The sequence below is a fragment of the Echiichthys vipera genome (genome assembly GCF_963691815.1).
Source record: "Echiichthys vipera genome assembly, chromosome: 9".
Classification (NCBI taxonomy): Eukaryota; Metazoa; Chordata; class Actinopteri; order Perciformes; family Trachinidae; genus Echiichthys; species Echiichthys vipera.
Window position 1 is genome coordinate 24,054,524 of NC_139834.1, and position 26,778 is coordinate 24,081,301.

At 41.4% G+C, this 26,778-nt stretch overlaps 3 protein-coding genes across 3 annotated transcripts; all 3 read right to left on the reverse strand.

Annotated features, from left to right (window-relative positions):
• Positions 1 to 1,687: 1,687 nt before the first annotated feature.
• LOC310951404 (histone-lysine N-methyltransferase SUV39H1-like) lies at positions 1,688 to 7,212 on the reverse strand. Its single transcript, XM_083919606.1, has 6 exons — positions 7,174 to 7,212; positions 6,197 to 6,342; positions 3,840 to 4,499; positions 2,789 to 2,935; positions 2,446 to 2,575; positions 1,688 to 1,915 (listed from the first exon to the last, which is right to left on the reverse strand). The coding sequence occupies exons 1-6, from the start codon at positions 7,190 to 7,192 to the stop codon at positions 1,782 to 1,784; spliced, it is 1,236 nt and encodes a 411-aa protein (XP_083775732.1). The 5' UTR covers positions 7,193 to 7,212; the 3' UTR covers positions 1,688 to 1,781.
• Positions 7,213 to 9,735: 2,523 nt separating this feature from the next.
• LOC310951631 (organic solute transporter subunit alpha) lies at positions 9,736 to 14,294 on the reverse strand (the record flags this gene model as incomplete). Its single annotated transcript, XM_083919952.1, has 7 exons — positions 9,736 to 10,157; positions 11,154 to 11,406; positions 11,706 to 11,817; positions 12,771 to 12,926; positions 13,016 to 13,089; positions 13,219 to 13,370; positions 14,228 to 14,294. 7 exons carry the CDS (start codon positions 14,292 to 14,294, stop codon positions 9,736 to 9,738), a joined length of 1,236 nt encoding a protein of 411 aa, XP_083776078.1.
• An 800-nt stretch (positions 14,295 to 15,094) lies between these two features.
• Positions 15,095 to 25,729, reverse strand: LOC310951380 (protein-serine O-palmitoleoyltransferase porcupine-like). The gene is made up of 13 exons (XM_083919577.1): positions 25,677 to 25,729; positions 23,657 to 23,799; positions 23,241 to 23,436; positions 22,752 to 22,795; positions 21,731 to 21,912; positions 21,510 to 21,640; positions 20,678 to 20,803; positions 19,306 to 19,406; positions 18,491 to 18,567; positions 18,022 to 18,085; positions 17,684 to 17,769; positions 17,225 to 17,335; positions 15,095 to 16,425 (listed from the first exon to the last, which is right to left on the reverse strand). The coding sequence occupies exons 2-13, from the start codon at positions 23,790 to 23,792 to the stop codon at positions 16,324 to 16,326; spliced, it is 1,356 nt and encodes a 451-aa protein (XP_083775703.1). The 5' UTR covers positions 23,793 to 23,799; positions 25,677 to 25,729; the 3' UTR covers positions 15,095 to 16,323.
• Between the last annotated feature and the right edge of the window lie 1,049 nt (positions 25,730 to 26,778).

The following is a 26,778-nucleotide window of genomic DNA, read 5'->3' on the forward strand; positions in this document are numbered from 1 at the left end:
TAATTGTTTCGGCTCTGTGTAGTTGTAATAGTAAACTGAGGAGTAAGAAAGGAGGGAATGTACCTATGTTCCCTGCTTTGTATGTGACGGGGGAACATCAGACCCTTTTTAAGAGCTTCCATCATTACTTTAGGCTGAAGAGTCTCTAGTTTGGTGTGTCAGCTAGGATCGGTGCCAAGAATTTTCAGATGGAAACTAACTACACGTGTAATCTCAGCTGTGGCTCTCTGGTGAGTGGCAGTTTCACGATTGATGTCTCATTATCAATAAATATTCACTGTATCTAGCAAGTCACACATCAGATGAATTCATCTAGTTAACTACAGCAGTGTGAACCCAAGATAAATAAAATGTTGCTTTGATTTAATTGCAATTCAAACACAACAAAAGGATGCGAAAATTAGTGCAGCATGACGCAGTTAGTCATTTAGATTTTTCCAAATGGATAACCAGACGCAAAACAGGGCAAATTGCCTTCACACTAATGATAAAGTGAATGAATAATTTTAATGTCCCTTTCCTTTTTCAATTACAAATTTTAACTTGAAACGTATCGTCACGCTTCCATCTCCATATCCAGCAGCTATAAAATAGAGTAAAACTACAACAATGAAAACATTAAAGCATCAGTTAACTTTAAAGCCATTTATTTACATTGTTTTTGTTCTCCACCTATAAAAAAAAGTCATACACTAAAGTACTAAAAACTAAAATGTTTAAATATACACTGAAAAAGAACAATCTATTTGACCAGAAAACAGACACTGTACAGATTCACAAGAGAGGCTGAAAGCAAAGTTAGCACTTTGCCATTAAAAAGTCAGTTCCCCGTGAACGCATTTTCTGACTTTCTGGTGTACGGGCAGAGAGGTTTCTCTGCTGAGTTCTGACACAGTTGCCCCTTTCACACAGACAGAATGGGGGTACAGATCTGTTGAACCACCTAGCTTGAAGCTCAGAGCCGCAATGCTGAACCGACGTCTGTGTGAATGGGAAAGCTGGCAGGGCTGTCTTAAAAACACACACCTGGGTGCCCCGATGCTGCAGTCCGTCTCTATCCTTCTCTCTACTGACAATTATGTTACGAGAGTATAGAGTTGACAGTTTGTGGGTTGGCTTGGCTTCGAATTGTTCATTAACGGTGCTGATCAGCTCACTCACACTAGAAGCTGACGACGCTTTTCCTCCTGAAATGCCACACTGTGTGAAATCACACAGTGTGGCGGCATTATGCTGCCTTTGCTTTGTTCTGTGTGAATTAACTAAAAGCTGAGGTTGAGGTGTTCCTTCACTGTTGCAGAATCTGTGTGAAATGGGCCAGAGCGTCTTATATCAGTTTTCATGGTAACAAATAGGAATTAATGGAGAACAGGGCGACCATCATGGTCACTCACCAAAGGGATAAAAAAAAGACAATTTATTCATGCGTTTGTAATCAAAACCTAAAGTTTTTCCAAAAGCCTACTATTTTTTAGAAGATTTGAAATACATTACCCATCCCTACCGCAGCGATGGGCCAATATACATGCTCACTTATCTATTTTTATAAAAATATATCTGAAAACATTGCAGTGAAGTACTTCCATCCACCTTGAAAACACTGGAAACCAAGAAGCTTTTGTGTGCAGATGGTGGTTTCATCTTATAGAGTTTGTCACGTTCACATATAAAAAAGTTGAGGGTGAATTTCAGCTTTCATAAACAAGAAAATAAAAATGAATTTACAAATCTGTACAATTTTTTACCTATCTTTACAAAAATGACAGTGTGGCGTTTCTTTGTCAGAACAGGTATTTTCGACACGAGTCCGATCCGCACCGGCACTCCACTCGAATCCTCTTCTTCGGAGAGCTGGGGAGCCCTGCTAGGCTGAAACTGGAGTCCATTTTGGTGCTTTCTGTGTCAACTGGATCGACTTAAAACAAACAGAAGACAGTGCTCCATAAGTCAGGGGTGTGGAGCAACAGTGACGGTGCCATATCGGGCCAGAGGTGTGTGTATTTGTGTGAGGCAGGCCCTTTCCCTACGGTCAACCCCCCTAGTTTTGGCGTCCTTGTTTAGCTTAATTTCGATTTCAACTACACACTGGTAGTTTTAAGAGTGAATCTTGGCGGTTGTGCTGCCATCGCTAAATCTGGCCAGGGGAATAAATGTTTGTGGGTGGGGGGTAGCCCCAGAATTTGGTCGCCTTTATTTTGGAAGATACCGATCTGTAAAAGTATGTCGTATCAACCCTTAAGACCAGTTGGAAAAATCTTTACATTCTTTGCTTTGCTGTTGTGGGACCTGCTTGTTAACACACCACAGTAAGAAGAGATGGATATCATAACTACCGTATATGCGTGTTCAGTCATTTACCAACGCTGTGAGACTGCTCAGATTCTGGACTCATCTCTCTGTTCATTTTAAATTAAAAGATAAATCTGTTTAATCAATGCCACTTACTTTGCATTTTGTAGTCAAAGGTGAGCTCCTCTCCTGCCCGAATAGCCCGTGTTGAAAATAAAGCAATTCTCGGGAGCCTCTCATCGATGTTGTTGATGAACACATTAAATACCTGCAGGTTAGGGTTACACTGAAAAAGAACACAAATTATCAGGAGCTTTTCAGACTATGCTTTGAAGTAGCAAACGTCAAAAGAAATAACATAGTTACATAGTGTTTTTGCTTTAAAAAATGGAGGTGCGTTGCAAGTCAGTCAATGAACACAGTGTGGTCCTGCCGACAGAGAGGACCTTTCAACCAAGCCCCATGCATTATATCCTGCACACAGTTTAAAGACACTCACGCTGTGGTTGACAAAGTGGGAGATGTTGCCTTGGTGCGCTGCATCTACTGTGTACACATCCTCCACATAGTCCAGGTCAAAGAGGTATGTAGAGCCTTGGCGGTCATACACATGACCCCTTCTCTCTGCTTCATCTGTTGTGATGATCTGAAGGGGAAAAAAAGATAGGATATTCCTGTAACAAAAGCCTTAGTCATGTTTGGTACAACATAAGAATATTTTTTTAAACCTAAATGCCCAACTCTAAAATTTACTGGTAGTTATCAATAAAGTAGTGCTGTGAGTCTGTTGAGTGTTGACTTCACTCTGTGTTGTAATCTTGTTGTAGAGATGCAACACTTGAAATTGAATAAACAAACAACACCCCCATACAGGAACGCATTACTTTCGTTCTGACCTTTCACAATTAAAGCCTTCTTGCATAACATGATGGGGCAAAAATGAAGTTGACCATGGAGATATAAAGTCATCACTTCATTTGTATCTGTTATTTTATTCTATTACACATTTGTGTGAAACAGTGTCGTCATTAGTGAAGGAACTCTTGAGTTATGGTCCATGTGGACATTTGAAGAATTGCAAAAATGTTACTCTAATAAAGTTTGCAAAGCATGCTCATAATTTACAAATAAAGCTGTCATATAAAGTTAACTTTCATTTAAATATAATCAAGTTCACTAAAATTAAATGTGCTGTGTCCACTTTTGACAAGAAGCACGTCACTTAGTCGTCAGCAATACGCCCACCATATAATCAAGTTTATTAATATTAAATGTGCTGTGTGTCCAGTTTCGACAAGAAGCACGTCACTTGGTCGTCAGCAATACACCCACCAAGTGTGAAGTAAACTGGATGGACCATTTAAGAAACTCATTATTACAGACAAACTCAGACAGACAGACTCACAGAGATTCTGTGCTTTATAGTTAGATGTATACGGCATCTGATGTTGACCTTTTATCTCCCCATGAACATCCCCTGTAGCCCACCCTCACCCCTCTAGAAAAGAGGCCGTAATGCCAAGTAAAGACTTAAAAAAACGGCTTCTTACCTCTCCCACGTACTCCATCACGAATGTGTTCTTCTTGATATGCTGCAGTGTGCGGACGCCCCATCCCCGACCGTTCGCTGTCTTAAAGATGCAAAGGTCGAACTGGATGCCCTTCTGCACCACTCTGTTTGGACAATCGGAGCTACAGCTACATTGGGAGTTACACTCATATATTGGCTGTCCCGCTCGGACCCGGACCTGGCCCTTGTCATTGTAGGCCATGCGGTGCAGGGAGGCCCCCGGGCAGCAGCCATTGACTGGCTCCTCGAAACAGTTCTTACACTCACAGCCCACAGCCATCTCATCTAACACGATGCCCGGGCCTACTTTGTAATTGTTGATGTAGGTGAAGTGTTTTGGAGGGCCCTCAAAGTCCACTTCGTTTATAACAAAAATGCGACCTGGGTGGTTGCGTGTCTGGTTCAAATGGGCCTCCCAGCGCTGCAAACTCTGACGGACTTTGGCTTTTTGGACCAGGAATGAGGCAACTTCCTTATCCAGTTTTTTAGGGATGTTGCGTCTCTTGTGGCGCCTCAGCTCCTGATCCAGGTCCTGGTGGAACTGCTTCATCAGTTTGGAGCATTTGAGGTTCCTCTTAGGTTCCCAGGTGTTATCAGACTCTGGGAAGCCCCTCCACTTTACCAGGTAGAACTCCTCCTCCTGAAACACACAAAAACTTTAACTAGGGGCAAAGATTGGATTTGTTCTTATTTCCTTGCATCCTTTTCTATATCAACACATTAAGGATGGCCTGATTGCCCAGGGCAAGTAAAATGTCACATGGGGCAAGTCGATCTAGTAGCAAGTGGTAAAAAATAACCATAAATTCAAATTTTCCCAGTACCGATGAGGGGTTGACCAAAGCATGCACACACATCACATATACCTGTGAAATCAGACACCTGTCAGAGCCAGTATTGTTTTGGAATACTGCAATTATTTATTTATTTTTTGGGGGCAGTTTTCAAGCCTTTATTATACATAGGACAGACTGGAAAGAATGGGGTGAATGAGAGGGGGGGGCTATGCAGCAAAGAACTGCAGGTCGGAGTCGAACCTGCAGCCGCTGCCTCGAGGACCATCAGCCTCTTTACATGGGGCGACTGCTCTAACTGCTGTGCCATCGGCCGCCCCATACTGCGATTTTTTAACATAAAGAAAGCAAACAATGTTAGTTAATGTTACGTTAACTACAGTCAGTAAGAGTCAAAACGCTGCAACAGCTCAAATATATGGTAGAATACAAAATACAAAGGACAGTAATAAGATCTCTCCATCACATTTTGTCCTTGGAAACATGCTGTGCCTCTCCCAGTGACTGGTACACGTTGCGCAGCAGCTTCTTTAACGTTTGAACACACCAGCTAACAGGGCTGTTCCTAGCTTTTGGGGGCCCTGTGCAAAATCTCTCTCTTTCAAATGACAGCACTGTTGTTGCCAACTTTGCCTTTGTTTGGGATTTGGCTGATTTTACTCTCTAATCTTTTCAGATTAATTTATGTGAAAGATAGATGACTGCTTATCTAATCAATTGTTGCTTGAATTGCTTGAACAAGGCATTTAAATGCACTAAATGGGTTTAGTTTTTTGACAGGTAATATTATTGTATGCAATTCAAGGAATAAAAATGTTGAGTTTTCTAAAAAAGAAACCAACTAGTTGATCATTTTAAGATAGCTGTCTTATTTCCTCTTTTGTATATTTAACAAAGCTATTTAATTAAGCAAAAGCGTCTTTCATCTTTAACTTATGATGGAATAATTGGTAAAATACTCTATAACAAATATAGTATTTTTAAACTCTTTCTTTATCTTGAATGTGCCAGGGTCTCTCATGCAAATGCTGACTTTTTATTTGTTCTGGCTGTACCTCTGCAAACATTGGAAATGTGTTCTGCCCTGCCAAAGGGATTTGATGTTATAGTAGTCACAGCTTTAAGTGATACTCGAGTCACATCGCAAACTTGCATTGTTTTGCTGGAGCAGATAAAGCATGTTTACATCATCTTGTTTTAATTGAACTAACTATTGCACCATCTGGTCTCTTCAGGCTTTGGTCATTATCAAGATACTCTTCAAACAGACAGCATTACCAAAATATATTTTGTGATAAATATCAACACGGAAGAAAAGATTGTGATCATATTTTTGCCATATTTTCGAGCCTTAACCTGCTGCCTGCTACATTTACTATGATGCTGATCTGATTCAACTATATAAACGGGAACTTCAGAGAGTGCCCTGAACATACAACAATGTAAAGTGTACAGGTTATGGGAATACACCTTAACACTGGCAATATAAACCAGATGAGCAGTGAATCGTAAACAGTCAGGTGTTATAATACGGATAGTTTACCTTAGTCTTCTTGTAGTCGCAGAGGAACTCCACATCATACTCGTTGAGGTTGGCTCTGTTCACCCCGAGCTGTTTACAGTAGAGTCTCTCTGTGCGACACAGGGCTTCCAGCTCGTCCCAGGACATCTTGCAGGACACGCTGCAATCTGACACAGCAACTCCCTTTAACTACCCAGTAAAGAGCGTTTCACCGCAATAACATCCAACGTACATTTCAATCTGATAACATCGCTTTTTTTTACCGCTCAACAGTATGAAACCGAGACAGTCAGAAGAAGCACGTTAAAGCACAACCTTTACTGAACCAAGTGGTGCTTTAAAGCTACATTAAGTAACATTAAATCGACTTGTAAAACGTTTATGTTCAACTTTAGCGTTACACTTTATTGTTTTAAGTGCCCTGATACAATGGGAAGGTATAACTGCCTCGTGTTTTTTAAAGAAAAGCGTCGATGACAATAGAGGAGCGCAAGTCTTTGTCCTCGAGGAAACATCACACACACACAAGCCAAAAAGCACACGACGTTGATTTAATTCAAACATTTAACGTAACGTTAGTGCTGCGTGAAGTTTTAAGTTAAGGACAATAGTTTAACCCGCTTAACCACATAGCCTCCCATAAAGTACAAAGCGCGAAACTAACTTAACTAATGCACTTTTTATGAAATACATAGCGTGTTATTAAACATAGTCGAAGTTTTCAGAATTCAAAATCGCCGAATTTCCTCACAAAATGTGCTGAATTAAACGGCAAGTAACGCTACTTAGCTAGCTTACTTTATTTAACGTTAACCTGACTTTCGAGAGTCACCATAATGTACAATACGACTGCTCTCGTTCATGTTGTGCGAGCTCGAAGACAGGTACGCGTTCACATCTGAGGTTTTTAAATGGTTTATGCTTATATTATACCAATTATTAAAAACAAATACACATGTAATGGAATTTAAAATCATTTTGTAGTCCTCTTAAATTACCTTTCAAATTTTCCGCCATGTTTTCCGCACAGCCGCCAAAATAGGAGACACTACATTGGTGGGAGGATCCTACTGCAGAGAAGGCGGCAGCGGCTGCTGATTGGACGAGCGGCATCCCTCTGCCCTCTGATTGGTTCAGAGGGTCGACCGGAAACAATAGTCTTACGAAGCCAGTTGCATTCACCAAGAGGTTACGAAACTTCCGTAGCTACGACGGACCGCCTGCGGTTTGTTGTTCAAAACACTGGTTCTCAAACGGTGGTACTAACACTCTCTCTGGTGGTACTGGAAGGAATCTCCAACATAGCAAAAAGGAAACATTAGTTACATAATTAAAATGATATTAAGAAAATACTTTTAAGATCCTTGAAATGTAATTTAAAATAAGTTTAGCATTTCCTGTCATATTTTTGTTTCCATATCAGCCTGTTACGTAGTCACGGTCATGAATAATATTATATAATAGAATAGAAATACTTTATTGATCCCAAGCTGGGAAAATTGCAGTGTAACAGCAGCATTACACACAGACACATAAACACAGTAACAAAGAAATACAATATAAAAGATACCTTAAAAAATAAAATGTATAAATAAGCAGACTAATTGTAGTGCAAATGTAAACATATAATAATCTAATGTGATTCCGATTGTATTGTTCTGAACAGTAGAACTGTTATTGTACAGTGTGATGGCATGTGGCTGGAAAGATTTCTTTTATCGCTCCCTTCGACAGCGGAGCTGGAGCAGCCTGTGTGAGAAGGTGCACCGCTGTCTGACCACTGTGTGATGAAGAGGGTGCTGATCATTGTCTATGATGGCTAACAGTTTGTTCAATGTTCTCCTCTCCACCACAGACTCAAAAGACTCCAGCCTGAGACCAAGCACAGAGCCAGCCTTCTTGATGATTTTATCAAGTCTGTTGGTGACACTGGCTCTGATGCTGCTGCCCCAACACACAGCAGCAGAGAAAATGGTGCTGGCAACAACTGACTGGTAGAAGATCTCCAACATCTTGCTGCACACATTGAAGGATCTCAGCTTCCTCAGGAAATAGAGTCTGCCCAATCCCTTCTTGTACACAGCCTCGTGTTTGATTTCCAGTCCAGTCTGTTGTCGATCATCACTCCCAAATATTTGTAGTGATTTGTAATGAGCTAAACTGTGTCAACAATAAATAATCTTCTGATTAGGAATAAACCTTCCTGTCCGTAGCTGAATAGTGTAGGCCTACGCTACTGTACTTTAAGATTGGTCTTAGTGGTGGTACTTGATAGAGCCTGATATTTTCTGAAGTGGTAGGTCATGTACAATGTTGGAGAACCACTGGTTCAGAGGAATATGGGGCAGGCTACAGAGTACACCTCAGTTCTCCCTCCTTATTGTCGCAGGAGAAAGTTTATAACTAGCGTGGATCCTGCATTCTGTGTGTGTTCATTACAAAATCACAGGTTATTTTACTGCTCTTAAACAAAAAATGCTCTCTTCATTTACTAATGTACTCTAGTTATCCTACGCAGTTTTGAGAGACTTGCACATGAGTATTTCTATTATACACGTGTATGTGGTATGACTGGACACTAAAACATGGAGCATCGTACCGCACATTCACCCCAAGTCCAGTTGTAGAATTATTCCAAAATGTTTAATAGTTAGTTTAAGTAGCTCTTCACTTTTCAGCTTGACTCAGTCATGCTTCAGAAATGTGCAGAGAATGAGTACTATATTTCTAACATATGTCATTTACACTATTACCATAATAGTAATAGCCTATATAGCTAGTAGGGTAAAAAACCTGTAGGTTTCTGTTGTCAGTCTACTCAACATGTAGGTTAAACTGATTGTACTGATACCTTTATCATACATGCAGTCTGTTGACCAGGTAAAGTGTCATCCCTGCAGTGAAAAGTCAGTGAAATATCTCAATTCTTTATACAAACACAGTTTAAAATGAAACTATTTAATTGGGCCCTGTGATAGACTGGCGACCGGTCCAGGGCTCCAGGCTCCAGCCCCCCAGAGTACCCTGTAAAAGGTAAGCTGTTACAGATAACGTATGGATGGACGGATAATTTGATTGGCCATATGCGAAGAAGTACTTCATCTACATAGAGAGACAACCACGTTGTGGTGAGTCCACAGTCACTGGGCATCATTAAACCAAAAAATATAAAATGTAAATGAACAACTTACTTACTAGTACTTTTCACAGTGGATTAAGGAGAAGCAATGTTGAGACAAGCAGCAAGGCCATGAAGCTGTACATTGTGGCACAAGATTTCAAAGGGAAAAAGTTTCTAGCCCTTTGAAGTTTTAATTTGCGCAAATTATGACAATTAGTGTGTAAGAAATACACAAAAGCAAAGCAAAACATATTAAGAATACATAGGAAACGCACATCTAAGGGTAGAAAAGAGCTAGAAGCAGCAACTCAGGACTTTTACATTGATGAGAGTGGTGAATATGTCATCCTGTCGCAGCCCGTGGCAGCAGTTTACAGTTTTCACAGTTCCATAAGTGAGGTAAGTGTGTCACCTTTTGCCCTATATAATCCATAGATGGTCAAACCACAGTGACATCCTTAGAGTCCTGATAGTTGATATCAGCCCTGACAGTTATGTGGGTCAGATCTAAACCAGGTTCCTCTGCAGACCTGGGCTCCACTGGTTCTGGCCTGCCTGGCGGCTGACCTCTGGCCTGAGGGAAGGGGAAAGCATCCAGAGGGGCATGTTCTATCCTGCACAGGCTGTCCTCGCTGTCACTGCTGTAACCGGGATTGGTGGCGCTGCCATGGCAGTGGTCGGGCAGGCGGGGCTTGTGACATGTCAGATGAACATCGTCCGTTTGGACGGCCTTTTCCCTCTGCCAGACACCGAAGGGCCCCTCCACATCCTCCAACATGCTCGGCTCCACCTTACGGAAAGTATGGCGGGCATACAGGCCAATGCAGAACATCTCCACAATAACACAGTAGTGGTAGATCACTGAGGTGGGACAGAGAGAACAAGACACACGCTTAAAGGGCATCATCCACTGATGTGTACAATGATTTCATAGAATTAACTACAGAGGAAACAGCCACATGTATCATGCATGTTCCTTCTTTTCAAATTGTTTGGAAAAAGGGGCATTTCGGTTTCAATTCATGAAATGATTTAATCTGTAATTATAAAATGCCATACAACAGAATTATCTTTGTAAGTTTTGGTTGCATTTTATAGGGGTGAGTAAATAAGCCAGTCCTTTTTTAGAAAATGTAAAATTACAGTAATTGAATATTTAAACTCCCCTTGTTGCAATACTTTCTACATATCAAAAAGTGATTCCCAGAGTAAACTACAGGGGAGCCAGGTAGAGGTACGATCAGGCTCAAAAACTTTGGCCCTACCCGACATGAACCTGAATAGCTTTATTCATTTGTTTGCTGCAGGTGCACGGAAGCCTGGATATTTAGAAGCAGCCAGTATGGCGGATGAGTTTGCTGCAAATCTGAATATTTGTTGAATTTTAGTGTTAATAAGAAACCAGCTCCTGCTATTTAATTCAGAGGAGCTGCCGTCATTATGACACTGACTGTCGAGTTCTGGATCACTGAAACATTTCCTGCTGTCTCATTGTTTTTGAAACTGTGCTAGACGTGTGTGTGTCAAAGTAATCTCATCTCAAAATCCACTTACTCTTCTTCTTACCTCCTCCTAGCGAGGACGTGTGAGGAAGAGATGTGAGGACGGTGCAGCCGAAGCTGCCATATGTTCCGCGTCATGGAGGATAGAGGACGCAAGGAACCATACAGTAAAGTTAGCGTAATGAGGTCAAAGAAGCACCCCTGGTTGCTTTGTCAACCTTTGAGTTGTCACACGTACTGATCCCAGGAGCAAGAATAAACCTCCCTGCTCACAATGACATAGAAGTTCTAGTCACAGTAGGTCAATAGAACCCAGGAAAACCCAGTTAGATAAAACCTGCTGGTAAACACTTACACTGGGACCTGGTCAGGACAGAGAACGGCGGTGTGCAGGGGATAACCTCCAGAGCGCCCATGGTCTCCAAGATGCCACTCTGCAGGCCACACAGCACCAACACCAAAATGATGCAGATGAACTTGGCTCCCAGTCCATAGCCATGTAGAGCACTCTTAGTGGCTTTGTAGAAGAGAAGGTGGCCGTAGAAGGACACGAAGGTTGACACGCCTATAATGCCATTCACATACACGTTGGGGTTGACTGAATCCACCTGGAGAACAAGAAAGTGTTTGTCACGGTTTGTCACAGGACCTGCTCAAGAGTATACACTCAGCTCCCTCAGGATGATTTCAAGTTTTGTTGGTTTGAATGGAATGAACATTGCCGCTTCAGCAGGCTGCAAGTAGGGCTTTTCTCATTTATGTTCTCAACTGACCACGTTTGCAGACAAAGGCTACTTTCAGACTGCAGGCAAATATGTTAACGATATAAAGCACTGAAAAACGATCTTGACTACATAGTGCTACCTGGGAGAATAAGCACATATTAAGGTTTGAATAAATGACTCACATCACCATAGTCATACTGTTCGTCCGTCCAAAGGACCAGAGTTAGAAAGAACAAGATGCTGCGGACAACCGAGAGCTGCAGCACGGCAGCCATCATCCAGACACGGCTGCTGCTGCACACAAGAGAAGGGATGAACATGTAAGCAGCATGTCAAGGTACATTGTCTACAGACTACATTTCATAAAAGAACTTCATACCAATACAGTAAAATTAAACTCGTCGGAAACGAATGTATACATGTGCATAGACTTCATTATGTTATTGTCAATATGTATATACAAATAAAGAGGAAAAGGACCGAAGCTGCCAACATCACAACTGAAATCTCTCTTAGGCTGCAGTACCTGTCACTCAACGTTGGAAAAAATTCTCAATTGAAATCAATTTTTTTCAAATACAAAATTCAACGCAGATATAGGTGGTTACTATTAATTAAATGGAGATATTGCACCAGGCAGACAGTATTTTTCTATACTGCTATTGTATTGCTGCTGCTCCACTGAATATTGATGTCAAGTTTTAGATTGGAGGGTGCACACACACTGTCCATCTGTACCGTGCTCCAGCATGTTTCAGGGCTAAAGTCTAGTTCGTTTGACCAGTGTGAGTACAACCATGCCATGCACATGTACGAGCACGAGCGTGCACACGTGTAAGAGCACGAGCACAAGGCCTACGGCGGTTCTGAGGTCATTTTATGTGCGCCTGTTGGGACATAGAAAAAAGGACGGACCATGCACGGACATTTAAAACAATGGCGGCGAAAGGTTCACGTTGGTGTGATGCGGAGGAGGAGTGTTTAATTCAAAAACAGTTGGACAAGACGCGACACATGCGATGACGTCAATCAATGCGTGTGACGTGTTACGGCGTGATGACGTATAAGCAGGCAAGAAGCATTCGCTCCGAGGCCCAGGTAGTGTGAGTAAAATACTTAAAAATGTAGCCTACATTAGTGTTTAACACATATCAACGCAATTAATATTTTTTACCCCTCTGTAGGGGCCCCCTAGTGGCATGGAGGCCCCGAGGCATGTGCCTAGATCCGGGCCTGCTGGTGTGTACCTGTTGATTGCCACCATTGGGAGACAGCAGCAGCAGCAACAAGGGAAAGGATCTGGAGATACCTGATGTCCGGACAAAGCAGCCAGCATACGAGCTTTCCCTCCAAAAAAGTCTGTGATCAGTCCCATGAATTTCAGCAAGGTGATTGAGTGATACCTGCACAGTGTACAACACATCAACTATGTTGAAATGGCAAAAACATATCTTGTAATTGAATCTTTGAACTCAAAGACTTATTAACTCACAGCGAGGCAATGAAATTACACAGCGAGGAAGAACGTGGCACATACAGCGCTATAAGGGAGGTCAAGGCAAATACCTAAGATAAAAAGAACATTTTAAGATTGAGACACCTCAAGTGCACCTTAGACCAAAACAATTCAAGATACTTCAGATTTGAAGTGGTTATTGGTTATTCTTTGTTTAAGAATGAGATGGTTGATGTTACCGGGTACATTCCTAATATCCACAGGTAGAGCTGTTTTCGTCTGGACGAGGAAATGTGGCGAATAAAGAAGCCCATCTCCTCCAGAAACACCCCGAGTAAAATGACAACCAGGCCGGCCGGGATGAGGAAGAGCCACAGCTCATCTTTGATGGCTGAGAAAAGATCGTCACAAAGTCTGATCAAATATACTTTCACCTGGAGTGACTCACCTTACTACTGCCTGATAATCAGACTGAACTTCCATTTTCTTTCGCTTAATTAATGAAGACTGACACAACATGATTGATATTTTGGTGTTATAAAGAGTCTCATGTTCATTTTCAAGTTCTTTTCAATATTTTGATTGTGTTGACGAGGAGATTCTTTTAGATGCGTCTTTCTAATCTTTGTTTCGCATAGGATTTTATACACTTTTGGGATTTTACAGGTTCCAATTTGTTCTATGAATTTCAGTAACCCGTGCTTATCTCTACTGTTAAATTATTTAGCTCCTTATATTATTGTTATCTGTATTCAATTTAGTACCAAACTGGAAACATGCTTATTTCTGCTGTAAAGTTGATCATTATTTTGGCACTTTTACTTTTACATCAATTTCAAATTTCAGCCTCTGAAGGTTGCCACATGGTGTACACCTACAAAAGGTAGCGTGCAGGGAAATGTTTGTGTTGCCTGGAAACAGTCGAGTCCAAGTCTCTGCCCAAAAAATGTATACACACTTTAAGTAATTAATAAGTAGATGTTTATTAGAATTCATTTAATTTTCAAAATTGAATAGAATTTACAAATAATGTAATGATTTCAGTACAATGTTTTCTTTTGAGAGAGAGAGAGAGAGAGAAACAGAAATACACACACACACACGTACACACACACGCACACACACCTATAAAGAATCCCAGCCATGCTGATATTCAGTACAGCGGCACTCCCTCTCATGTGATATTGCTTCATTAATGCCATTACTGTTTCACGATCAACTGTTGCTTAAGTAAGGATCTTTACTCACCGCTGAAGATTTGGGATGACAGAGGGATCTCAGGCCCAATCCAGCTACAGTTGGCCCCTCTTCCCATTCTCTATATAACGCTACTCTTCACTCCCACCTGTCACACAATACATAGACACATGTATCACAATCAGCTACTAAAACCTGCTTTTAGTTAATTGCAAAGTGAATGACAGCATCAAACTAACCTTGTTACTTCCCTGGATTAGGGATGAGAGGTCTTGGCGTTTGGAACGGTTTCCACCGGATTCTTTCCTGTTGTTTCCGTGTTTACCTGGACGATTCCTGTCTGACAGCAGGCATTAATGATTGACTAGATATACAGGTAAGTGGACAGGTGGGGGATCCAAGTCCATTCTGTAAGAGGCTAGACATTTATCTAAGAAGATTTCATATAAACAGTGGGCTGTTAAGTCTAATTTAACGCCAATTGTTTTAGATTAATGGAAGATATACTGCAGCTGCTGCAAGTGAAAAAGCTCTGATAAACCCACTGTTCACTACCTGCTAAGCACAAACAGCAGACAGTTCATACACTGGAGCATTTACCAGCTAAGAGTGGAGTGGAGTGGAGTCCAAAAACGGAGCGATTATTGGCCTTACAATCATCCCCTGGACACAAACACTGCTCCAAATAAATGATAATGTTGAGGCAACCTGGTTGTCATGACATTCAAGTTTGCAATATTAAATGTTCCTGTAAGTACAGAATCATACAGCATGTCTCTCTTTTCATATGAACTCACCTTTATTCAGTTTAAAATTTTCAAAAGTACAAAACCATATCATAAAAAGCCAGCAACACAATCCCCAACCAGCACTAGGTGAAAGAAAGAAAAATAATAGTTAAACTAGAAAAGTGCACTCAATAGTGGGCCGATCTGCCAGGTGTGTCCCCCTCTCTTTGGCTTCACATGGGACAAATTTTGTTCTCCTGGGTGAAAGTTATGTGTTTCTTTGACCTGGCCATGCAGCCCCCTGTCTCAAAGAGTCAAATTGTATTCAAATGTCCATTCTGGCAGGCCGACACATCTGGTACCTACACCAGCTCTGTTAAAGCAAAAATACACCGCTGTCCAGATGTGGACTTGCTGCCCCACAACACAATCCTATTTCCAGCCTCACCGCGCCAGATTTTTTTATTTTTTATGATTCAATCATTTCAGTAAATTGGGTAATAGGCAATGTATCCATTTATCCCTACTTGACCAGGCTTTTCAGGTGCTCAGTGACCTTGGACAGACCTATGGCACACAGTGTCTGCGGAGAACTGTAAAATGTCTCTAAATGAAACCTTTTGTGGAAAGTTGTGCACATTTATATAAAGGCGTATTCGGACACGGCTGTTGCATTCTAGCTTTAAGCTGTAAATGGAGTGGTTCGTATCACTGGAGCATGAAATATACACTTCTCTGTAAAATACATCACATAAAACTAAGTGTTTTTTTAAACTGAGGTAGGTGATTATAATCAATGACAAAAAAAATCTATAATAATAACCAGAGTTCAGGGTTACCTCCTGGCTATGTCAGTCTGTTACTATGCAGTTTACAGTTACAGAAACATTTAAGATAAAAACAAAAAAAAGAATACACAGAAAACACAATAGCAGCAGTAAAAAAATACTCAGTTGTAACGGGAGAACAAATGAACAACGGACATATGGACCCTTTAAAAATAAACATGTATCTTAAAATGTTTTGGACAACACCAACATTACAATGGAACTAATTCTACAGGATACTCGTGTCCAAACAGATAACGACACCTGTCTCCAAAAAGCTGTAACAGGCAAAAGTAAATGATTGTCTTTGCTGGGTCGTTTAAGGGATCTCACACACAATATCCAGTGATATTGTCAATGCATCAAATCATTGGATCCTTTCCTCCAGCTCATTTGTTTAGTAATAATTCCAGCTTCACATCTAAAGCACGACCTGTCTGTAGACCTGTCCATCTGTCCTACAGTCCTTCCGCTGGAGCAGATCTTCATTCTTTTTCCCACCAGATAACAACAACCTGACGTTTACAGACACAAACCCATTGTATTATGAAGTATTTGGTGCCTGCCAGCCTTCCTGAATGCTCCGATGACGTCACTGAATCAAACGGTAGAAGACCCAGCAGGTGAACACAACCCAGTGGCTTGCCCAGTTCAGTTCAGACCACCTTTGGATGGTGTGGATGGCTGCGTAACCCTGGAGACAGGAGCGACAAACAAGCATGTTTGACATGGATAGAAAATGTAATCCAAAAGACTCTCTCTCAGGCTATGTGCACCTGTCTGTGCAGGTCTGATCATTGGAGTGAGTGGTGTAATCTTGGGCTAGACCAATAGTAAGACTTAAAATCCTAACTTAAAATGCATATTTTGCATCTCAAATAGTTACTTCAACGACCTTTGTTTGAATCAGACTAACATTAGAGACAGGCCTTCATCCATCCATCCATTTTCTATAACTGCTTACCCTTAGAGGATTGCAGGTATAGACTGTATATAAAGATGGACAATGCGTCTTCACTTCCTCCCAATGTACAAAAGTAAAGCCAAAATATCCGAGATACAGGTGCTGTATTAAAGCCCTGCCCATTCACCTGCCCGACCAATCACAAGTCAATCACAGCTGTCAATCATGATGTTTCACCCCATTTTTATAGCATGAAATAACTAATTAAAACTCATCAGAAAAATAGTTGTAACACTTGTAAATATATCAGCATGATAGAAAAAAATAAAATTACAAAAAAACCTCTTTGGGAAAAATCTTACATTTACTTTGATATTTTAGTTTACCGTTTCATTAAAGTCCCCCTCCAGACCTGTTTTAAAGGTGTGTATGTAAAAACACTGATATTTAGTGTAAAGTGGTTTGTCATGATATGTCTTTTAGCATATAAAATCATCATACAGACACGTTCACAAAATTAAAAACTTGATTTTCATTGGAGGGGGTGTGCAACTTTTTTTTCGGAACCTCGACACCAAGTTGCTCTTACCTCTTCTACTTCCTGCTCATCAAGTCCAGGATCAAACATGGAGCCTAGGTAGGTGAGGTGGAAGATGGCCAGGAGACTGAAAACCAGGTTCAGCAACATCACCCAATACTCCTGCAGACCAAAGGAAAAATAATAAACTGTGAAATAGCCACGAGAACATCTTCATAGTGTTTCTGAACCTTTTTCAGCAACCTGATCTGCTGAAACGCACGGATGTCTCCAGACACCTGTGTCAGCTCCACTAAATTTAAACTATTTAAGTTTATTTTACGACTAGAAAGAGCGATCACACAAGCCACAACACCAAATTGGGCGTGTAAACTTGGAATACTAAAATTCAAGGTACCTCTGAATATTAGTATTCCAAGCATTACTAACAGATGCATTTTATACAGGTTGCTGTTAGTCTATGTCTGTGTGATTTGATGGCTTAGTAGTAAAGTAGGGCTTAAGCTGTACCTTCTTGTGCTGATGGCTGCAGTCAGAGGTGCAGGGCCTAGACAGGATACAGGCACTGAAGATGGATGCAAGCTTCTTTCTCAGAACTGAGGATAGAAGAAAAAAAAAAGCCTTGACACTTCAGATGTGAGAACACAAAGTGGAGAGCTTTCATTAACACCAATCACTGTAGTCCAACAGCAGTCTTGGGTCAGCCCTCTTGGATGAAGTTAAAAAATACAATTTCTGCATCTTGTACAATAGTTTGTGCCAGTTAAAGTGATGGTTCTGTTCCGACTTCAATGGTTCAACTTTCCCCGTTGAATACTCTTACATACAAGCTGATATGTGTTTCATACCGTGTTCAACATATGTGATGAAGCCCAAAGAGAGCAGAACAGCTCCCAGGTGAAAGCTCAGACCCTGAAGAAAATAAAAAGCACATTAGGGTCAAGTAGTGACTGTGAGTCATTCAGCATCTTACAAAACATACTGTATTTACATATATTTCTAAGGAAATTAATTTTTCAATGGTAAGCACTTCTCATTAAAACGTCTTCATTCAAACGTTAGCGTTAATGTTAAGAGAAAAGTAGAAGTGCAGATGGGCTACCTGTATACATTCAAAGGTTTTCTATCAGTGGACAGTTAAAGCCACATGGTACAATTGGATGGCAAGAGACTGTAGTTTATCATGTGTTTTCATTCTGAAGTGAAAGTGAACAGGCTTCCAGCCTGAAGAATAAGAATAATCGTCTGTACAAGCTGTGTCTTAAAATGGCTCCCGAGTAAAGGGCTCTGGAGAAAGGCGTGCATCATCTTACTAACATGCAGCAAGGCGCTGGCTGTGTATGTCACCAGGATGGCTGGAAAAGTCCCCATTTTCATGGCATTCTTAAAGGCATCTGATAAACATGGAACAGAACACAGTAAACACAACATAGTTACTAATATATATACTGGAGATCAAATTATTGATCCTGGGCTGCTGGGGGCCTTCTGTGTGGGGTTTGCATGTTCTCCCTGTGTCTGCGAGGGTTCTCTCCGGGTTCTCCGGCTTCCTCTCAAAGTCCAAAGACAGCACGTGTAAGGTTAATTGATGACTCTAAATTACCCGTAAGTGTGAATGTAAATGGTTGTCTGTCTGTCTCTATGTACCCTGCGATAGACTGGTGTCCTGTCTAGGGTGTACCCCGCCTCACGCCTAATGTCAGCTGGGATCCAGCCCCCCGTGATCCCGTTAGGGACAAGCGGTTGCAGATGATGGATGGATTATTAATACTTGTTTTCATCTGAAACAGTGATATTTTTTATTGTTCAGAATTTAATAGAATATCAGCTGTGGCTATACCACTGCTGTGCTAAAATGTTTTTTTAAATAATTGACACTGCAACAAAAACCTTTATTTTGGAAATGAATAACCACCCACTAGCTTCAGTCTCTAGCAAATTCACAGCTAAGTACAGCCACCTTCTGAGATATGAGATGAAATACATGGTAGGACGCCAGTTCTGGGTTTTGTCCTCTAAAGTTAAAATCATATTTTCATCGAAACTTATCTCAAACATGGCATCTCTGGAATCCACTTGATATGAGTCAAATACTACAGACAGAAAACTTTAATCCCCGAGTGACGACTTACAGGTTTTCAGCCATCGGGACATGGGGATATTCCAGGAGGTCACCACCAGCACCATGGAGCGAGGCATTTCCACACTGAGAGGCTTTACCACACTCATATCCCTGCATAATAAACACACAGATACATAGTATTGGGGAGTATAGTATTAAGGATTCACTCATTCAGCCTCCCATACAGTGTTGGAAATTAAATTCTACCAGTTACTCATCTTTTACCAGCCACCATTGCGTAGTTGCACAAACCACTTCCTGGACAAATACAGAAATAGCCAAAACGCACAGAGAGCATCTTTAGAGCCGTAGCCCTGAAATGTCACGCCACGCCACTGAAGACACAATTTCGGCACCTCCAATTAAATCCCCAAAGAAATCTCAGTCAAAAGCAACTGGACTTGGTTATTTGTTCAGGTCCAGGACCAGTCCCAGCCTGGTCAGATGCGTGCATGAACTGATGAAGCCTCTTGGATGAGAGGTGAAACGTCTTCCTAGACAAATAAACAAGTCCAGTTGCTTTTGACTTAGATTTCTTTGGGGATAACGATGACCATTAAATGCATGCAAGAAAAGGCAACTCAATGAACACAGGTTTTGTTACTTTTAATTGCAAAGCAGTTTGGTAGCATTACAATGTATGGCTTTGCTTTGCATACGGTCATGATGTCTCTTAACTCTCTCCCGCTTTATTTATTTGATTTCAATCCGAAACTCTGAACAACTTGCTCCGGAGCAGATTAGATGTATGGCATACGTTACAATAGCAGTTTTGGTGGAAAATGTTGTATTTAGTCCTTGTATATGCTTACATCTTTTCCCCATGTTTACTTCTCATGTTTTATTTGTACGCTCTTGAATTTCTCATCTGGCTCTCTGATCTACTTTAAAGCTGCAGGTGTGCAGGTCAGCAGGCAGGTCTGCTTGACCTTCGGTGTGTGCTAGTACAAGTACTGTGCACTATAAATAAAATTGAATTGAATTGAATTGCTTATCTAGTCCCTTTTTTTAAGAAGGCCAAATCCTGTTACCTTCACATCTGTCGCTGGATGAAAGACAAGAGACGAGACAGTCGGATCAAAGAGTCAGGTGCATCTTTTTGAGCACTGTACATACATTTTCGTTTTTTTCTATGCAGCAGCCTTTCCTATTAAAGTCACTTCACAGTTACTTCATTCTGTGGCTCTTGTCTTGTCGAAGGGAACTAAGAGACAAAGTTTTCCTTTTCATTCACTTTTGTTTTCTATAAGAGCGTTCTAGCCAGGTGAAAGGAGAGCCACCTTTGTGACATTGAATACTCTGGCTTTAGGCTCAACGTACCTCCCGAACACATTAATCTCGTTTTGTAGTGCCCCCAGCAGCTCAGCCCCAGCTAAACTTACCATCTGATGTTGTCTTTCTCTTCAGTGAAGCCTGCTCCAGCCAGCATGGTGGTGCCTTCACTCAGGTGACCCACAAAGTAGTTACTGAAGTGGAAGGACACTGCATTCTCATAAGCATGCAGCCACCTGTGCAGCACACAAGTCAAAGACCGGCGTTAAGTTTAGCTTGTTTCCCAACTCTAACACGTTCATCACTTTCACTCCTTCTAAGAGGACATGTTAACTTCCTTTGAAGTGCTCCTCTTACTTACAGGCACACACAGGTTTTTCAAGCCTTTATTATATAGGACAGACAGGAACTGGGGTGAGAGAGAAAGAGAGGGGGAGGCATGCAGCAAAGGACCTGCCTCAAGGACCTTCAGCCTCTTTACATTGGGTGACTAATCTAACCACTGTGCCATCGGCATCGTTGGACCCTTATTCTGCAGATCGATGGACGTGGTTATTTGATCAGAACTGTGCCCATAGCAACGGCCAAATATGCAACGCCATGGTCTGCTATTCAGAAATAACAGACTGTAGAACGGCGGATCGCGATCGAGAATTCAACAAAGATGTGTAATAAACATTTCTAATGACTCCTTCAAGTTGGTCATGTTATTCTTATGCACACACTTTCACATAAAATGTTACCTGGTCAACTTAAGGAAGCCTGTGTGGGAAAATCAGTCAATTCTAACCCTAAAAACAAGCCTTACCTTTCTCAAATGTGTCTTGGAAGCAGGGAAAGAAAGACAGAGAGTATGTTCACAAACTAGTGTATTGTAACAGCTGTTGTATTGGCAAAACCATCTAATTTATTTAATATTAGATAAATGAAAAGTCGCCTTACTTCTGTGTGACTGCATTTCCCTGGATGGGGATTAACAAAGGGAAGAGGTAAGGGGCGACGCAGGTGGAGACCAGCAGACAGATCTGGCTCTTCAGGAGGCTAAAGGAGGAATTACGCAGCCACAACCAGCTCTGAGGAACAAACCACCTCATCACCACAGTGCTAAGTATACATGAAGAAGAGCATGCACACAGAGGAAGCTGGAGACATGAACTACTCACCATTTTTTTGCCCTCAACGGCGTTCTTATAACTGGAGAAGCTGATCCAAGGACCGAAGACAACAGTGCCCACAAAGAAAACATAACCCAGGAACTCTGCGGGGGAGGGAAGTCTGCCCACTGTTTCTCTGTCCAGGTCAAAGGCCAGAGAGATGGCCTTCATGGCCACCACCATCTGAGCGCCTGACACACACACACACATCACAGACTTAAAAAACTCACTGGGCATCTACCAGGACAATAGATGGACATGCTAAAAAAGTAGGATTCCTTGTTTTCTGACTTTTCTGGAATTCTGTCTGCTCCCCCAAAGTGGTGGCATGCTAACCGTCATCTACTGAAGGTCATACACTGACTATGGATAAGTAACTCATACAACCCCACTTCAAAATAGCTTCTTTGATCTTTGATTCAGCTCTAAACACTCCCAGAACAGGAAACAGGAGCCTTTCTTGAATGCAAAGTTGTGGAAAATGTTTGATAAATACTCCTCAAAAGACATGCTGTGAACTGCTGAAGAAAATACTTTTTCACCCTCAGAGAAGCTTTATACCAGACATTATAGGAGCTATGGAAACACTGGGGTATTTTATTAAACTAGGGCTAGGCGATATATCAAATTTTTTAAATATATCAATATATATTCAAACACGATATAGGATAAGACAATATCGTGTGTATTGAGATTTATGTCACGTTAAAATACATATAGAAGTTATGTTTATTTACAATCCATTTTATATTTATTTTATTTAAGGAACATTTTTATTTAATATTATTATGTATTGTTATCTATCAAGCCAGTAATTTATTTTTGTGTCGATTTCATATACACGTTTATAATGTGCGAAATATCGAGATATATATGGAGTAACGCCATTCAGCTAAATTATATCGAGATATGAGTTTGGTCCATATCGCCCATCCCTATATTAAACAAGATAAAAATCAAGAAAAGTGACCATAAAACAAAAGCAAAACTTTGGTGACAGTATTCTCAGACCAAATGATGTAATATTTACCTCTTATTTTATGCCAGGTCACCATGTCAATTAAATGCAACTCTCTGAAATGAAGAGGAAGAAAACTTTACAAGACAAAAATGACAAGGTTTGCAGATCTAAGTTATGAAATTAATCAAAGGGGAAATGCACAAGAACACTGAGGGAATTGTGAAACTTCAAAAGGAAGTATAGATGTTGCAAGGGTATCCGGGCCACTGCGAGGCAGGGGGCTCAACCTCCAAAAGGACCCTGCACCCGTCCGTCAACATGCTTCCGTCCGTGCTTTGAAGCGCTGTGGTGACCGCCTCGGTAGTCTCACAGGACAGATATATTTTCATTTCATTAAATATATCAACCCACACCTGCTTTTTGTCTTGCTGTATATGTGTATCAAACATAGGAACCGTATCTACATTGACTGATCATCTCAGTCTGTGTGTGTCACCTGCCTCTGTTTTTACCTGAAAAGCTCCTATAATTAGCTTGATGTGTTTTGCAGTGTCTCACCCGACAAGAAGGTAGATGAGGATGACAACGGAGAGGAAGAGGCCTCTGCTGCTGGAGTGTCGGCTGAGGAGCAGAACGAGGTAACAGAGTGCACTGAGCAGCAGCACCCACAGCATGTGCAGCTCAAAGAACAGGAAGAGGCCGTACATGCCAGCCAGCACTGACACTACATGCTTCAAAGTGGACCCCCCACCTCCTAAAGAAATACAAGCAGGAAGACACTGAATTACAATCATGTTTCCCTAATGACACTGACATCTGACTGATATACATCACATGGTGCTGGTAGTGTTGAAATCCAGGAACATTATCTGAGTATGCCGTCGTATGTCGTACAGACAATATCAAAAAAATTCTTGCAACTATGTCAGAGACAAGCCTTCCTGTAAAGACTCCTTGCAGTCAGTGCAGCTCACCCAGTCTGAAGCAGACTCTGCAGATGAGGCAGAGCAGCAGCAGCGTCCACACCTGCTGTAAGCCCTGCTGGACTGTACTGACACCACAGCTCTCAGCCAGCTCCTGCCACACCGCCAGCCTGGTGGACATGTCCATCCTGCAGCTGGAAATACACAGAAACGATCAGGAAATGGATTACAACTTTCATCAACATACCTTTAAAAATGACTGATTGAAACAAAGATACATTGACAAATTAAGTAATCAAGCTGATATGCCACAACTGCTACTGTTAAGGGAACACAACATACGGAAACCAGTTGAAAGCCAGTAAAGATACACAGAGGCAACTGCTCGGGGCCCCAGGCCAGTAGAGAGGCCCTGAGGGGAATGTTTACAAAAGTTTGGGGTTGCGGCGCCTAATATACAGCAAAAGGTGTAGGGTTTTATCGATTTCCTTCAGAAAAAAATTATTTTATCCAGCGGGACGTGTGGGTGAGGAGGTCGTCAAAAGTGCCAGTGCTACAGAGAAGACCACAAAAGTGGCTGGTGGAGGAGTCGCCACTTCTAACGGCGCGGACTGGAAACCAAACCTCCATCATCATGTTTGTGAGAGACATTTTCTCACAGAAAACAGATCTGTGTCACCGGACAGACTTTTTTATTGACTAAATTCTAAAAAACTTTTTGTTTAACCTACAAATATAAATGATGGTGTAATGTTTAGAGTTGATTTAATGGTGTTAAACTAAAGTCTAACGTCTTATCTTTGAAACCATATATCGTTTTTACAGCCTAATTCATCGTTATGTTTAAGAGAGTCAGCAAAAGGACGCTAACACTGGTAAAATTAGCTGTGTGCTCCTTTAGGCACTAGTCGGAGACCTCGATCTCCTCGCCGTAAACACTGGGAGCTGCTAGACGTCCTAATTAACATCAATGTTGTCAAAAGCCCCGTGGCCATACTTCAGTCCTTCACAATAAAATGACTTGCTTTAACAGCTCCAAAATATACAGTTAAGTCTTAAAGTCATTTTGAATGTAAACCGCCACCTGTCACCCAAACATTTTTAGTGCTTTCGCTCATCAAGGTCACTTTAGTTTACTAATTTGACATGTAAATGGCCATCTACAAATATGAAGTTTCCCTTTTCACACTAGATTCATGTGATGTGTAAAATAAATTCTACTTCCACTTTGGTGCAGATCACCCAGTAATTCAAGTCATTTCCTTCTGGTCAAATGACACGGAAGGGCTTGTTTACTAGCGCTGCCATCGGAGAACGCTTCAGCCTTTGCCACCCGGAAAAACGTATATTATTGTTGTGACGTCATGGTCAATTGTCATATTAAAATGTTTGAATTACCAGTTTTGTTCATGTTTACATTCATATTTTGAAAATAACTAACTTTGAAATTAACTAATATGTGTCTTTTTTTAAATAAAACAATGTTTACATTTCGCATTTTTTTGTTGGTGTCAGATTATTTATAACAGTGAGGAACGCTGGTCCGAGGGGCCCCTTGTGAATTTTTGCCCAGGGCCCCAACATACTCTAGAACCGCCTCTGCTCGTTCACAGTCCACCTCTATCTATTCATCTACACACTCAAAGTGATATCTTTAACGTTAGGCAATGCTATTTTTTTATACGGCGATAAATCACGGCTTACTGAATCGTGTTCACTAAGTTTAGTGGCAAACTTTAACAAAGCTAGCGTGTGAACTTTTCTAACTTTGTAAACAAACACAGAACTTACAGCTTTAACCTCTCGGACAGATGCTTTCACAAATGTTACCTGCTGACCATATAAGCTAGTTAAGGTATACACTTATTGACTTATCCGTGGTTAAGTTACTTTGCGTTAGTTATGCAGAACAAATCAGCGCAGTTCAATGAAATGCTGCGGGGCCCATCCATCCTCACAGCGGAACAGACGTGCAGAGCCGCGGCTAACCTTATTTATTAGTTAAGAAGCTGTAGGAGAAGAGTAAAGGTCCACACTTGGCACAACTGCGAAGGAATATTAAACTACATACCTCAACTTACTTTTCTTAGAGTTCTCTGCGCCTGCTTTTTTTTTCTTTTTTTCTTTTTTTCTTCTTCTTCTTCTTCTTCTTCTACTTCTTCGTCTACTTCTTCTTCTTCTTTGTGTTTTTTGGCGGATTGCAACTTTAGGTGCATACCGCCACCTACCGTACCCAACTATGAAACAAATGACCTAGTTGTGTGGTGGGTAGCACTGTCGCCAGCGAGAAGGCCCCTGGTTCAAATCCGGGCTGGGGCCTTTCTGTGTGGAGTTTGCATGTTCTCCCCGTGTCTGCGTGGGTTTTCTCCGGGTTCTCCGGTTTCCTCCCACAATCCAAAAAGCATGCATGTGTTAGGGTTAATTGATGACTCTGAAATTGCCCGTATGTGTGAATGATTGTCTGTCTCTGTTTGTCTCTATGCGCCCTGTGATAGACTGGCGTCCTGTCTGGGGTGTACCCCGCCTCACGCCCAATGTCGGCTGGGATCGGCTCCAGCCTACCCAACCCCACCCCACCCCGACAGGGACAAGCGGTTGTAGATGAATCACCATTTGTTGCAACTTTACCCTTTCTTAATATTTGACACTGCATAGGAACATAATTTACAACCATATGACAGTTTGTGCATACTTGTGAATTTGCTTTTGCCAATAGAACCTGTGTTTTATTCAAGCCGGTGTGATCAAACCTGAACCTGGATAGAACAAAGTTTCCTCTTTGATAAAACTTATAGTTAGGGCTTACTAGCCATTAATGATGCTGCTATAGGCCTAGTCTGCGGGGGGATGTTACTTTTCTAATACTCTGAGCTTCTCTCCTCTCTGTCTGTATCATTCATGTCTCATCAATGCATGTTACTAGTTCAACTTCTTCCCCGGAGTTGTTTGTGCTTTGTCGTCTCTCAGGTCTCTGCCGATCGTGGTGGTGCCTGCTGCCGTGGTCCTGCGTGACGCTTCCTGCTGCTATTATCACTATTACTCATATAAACTATCTATAGTTAAATAAATTATAAAATTTGTAGCCATAAAAACATCACCAGTAATATATCTCATTGTATTGTTACTTTTGTGGTTGCTTGCATTTCTGGGACTGTCTTTGTCTCTCTCTGTCC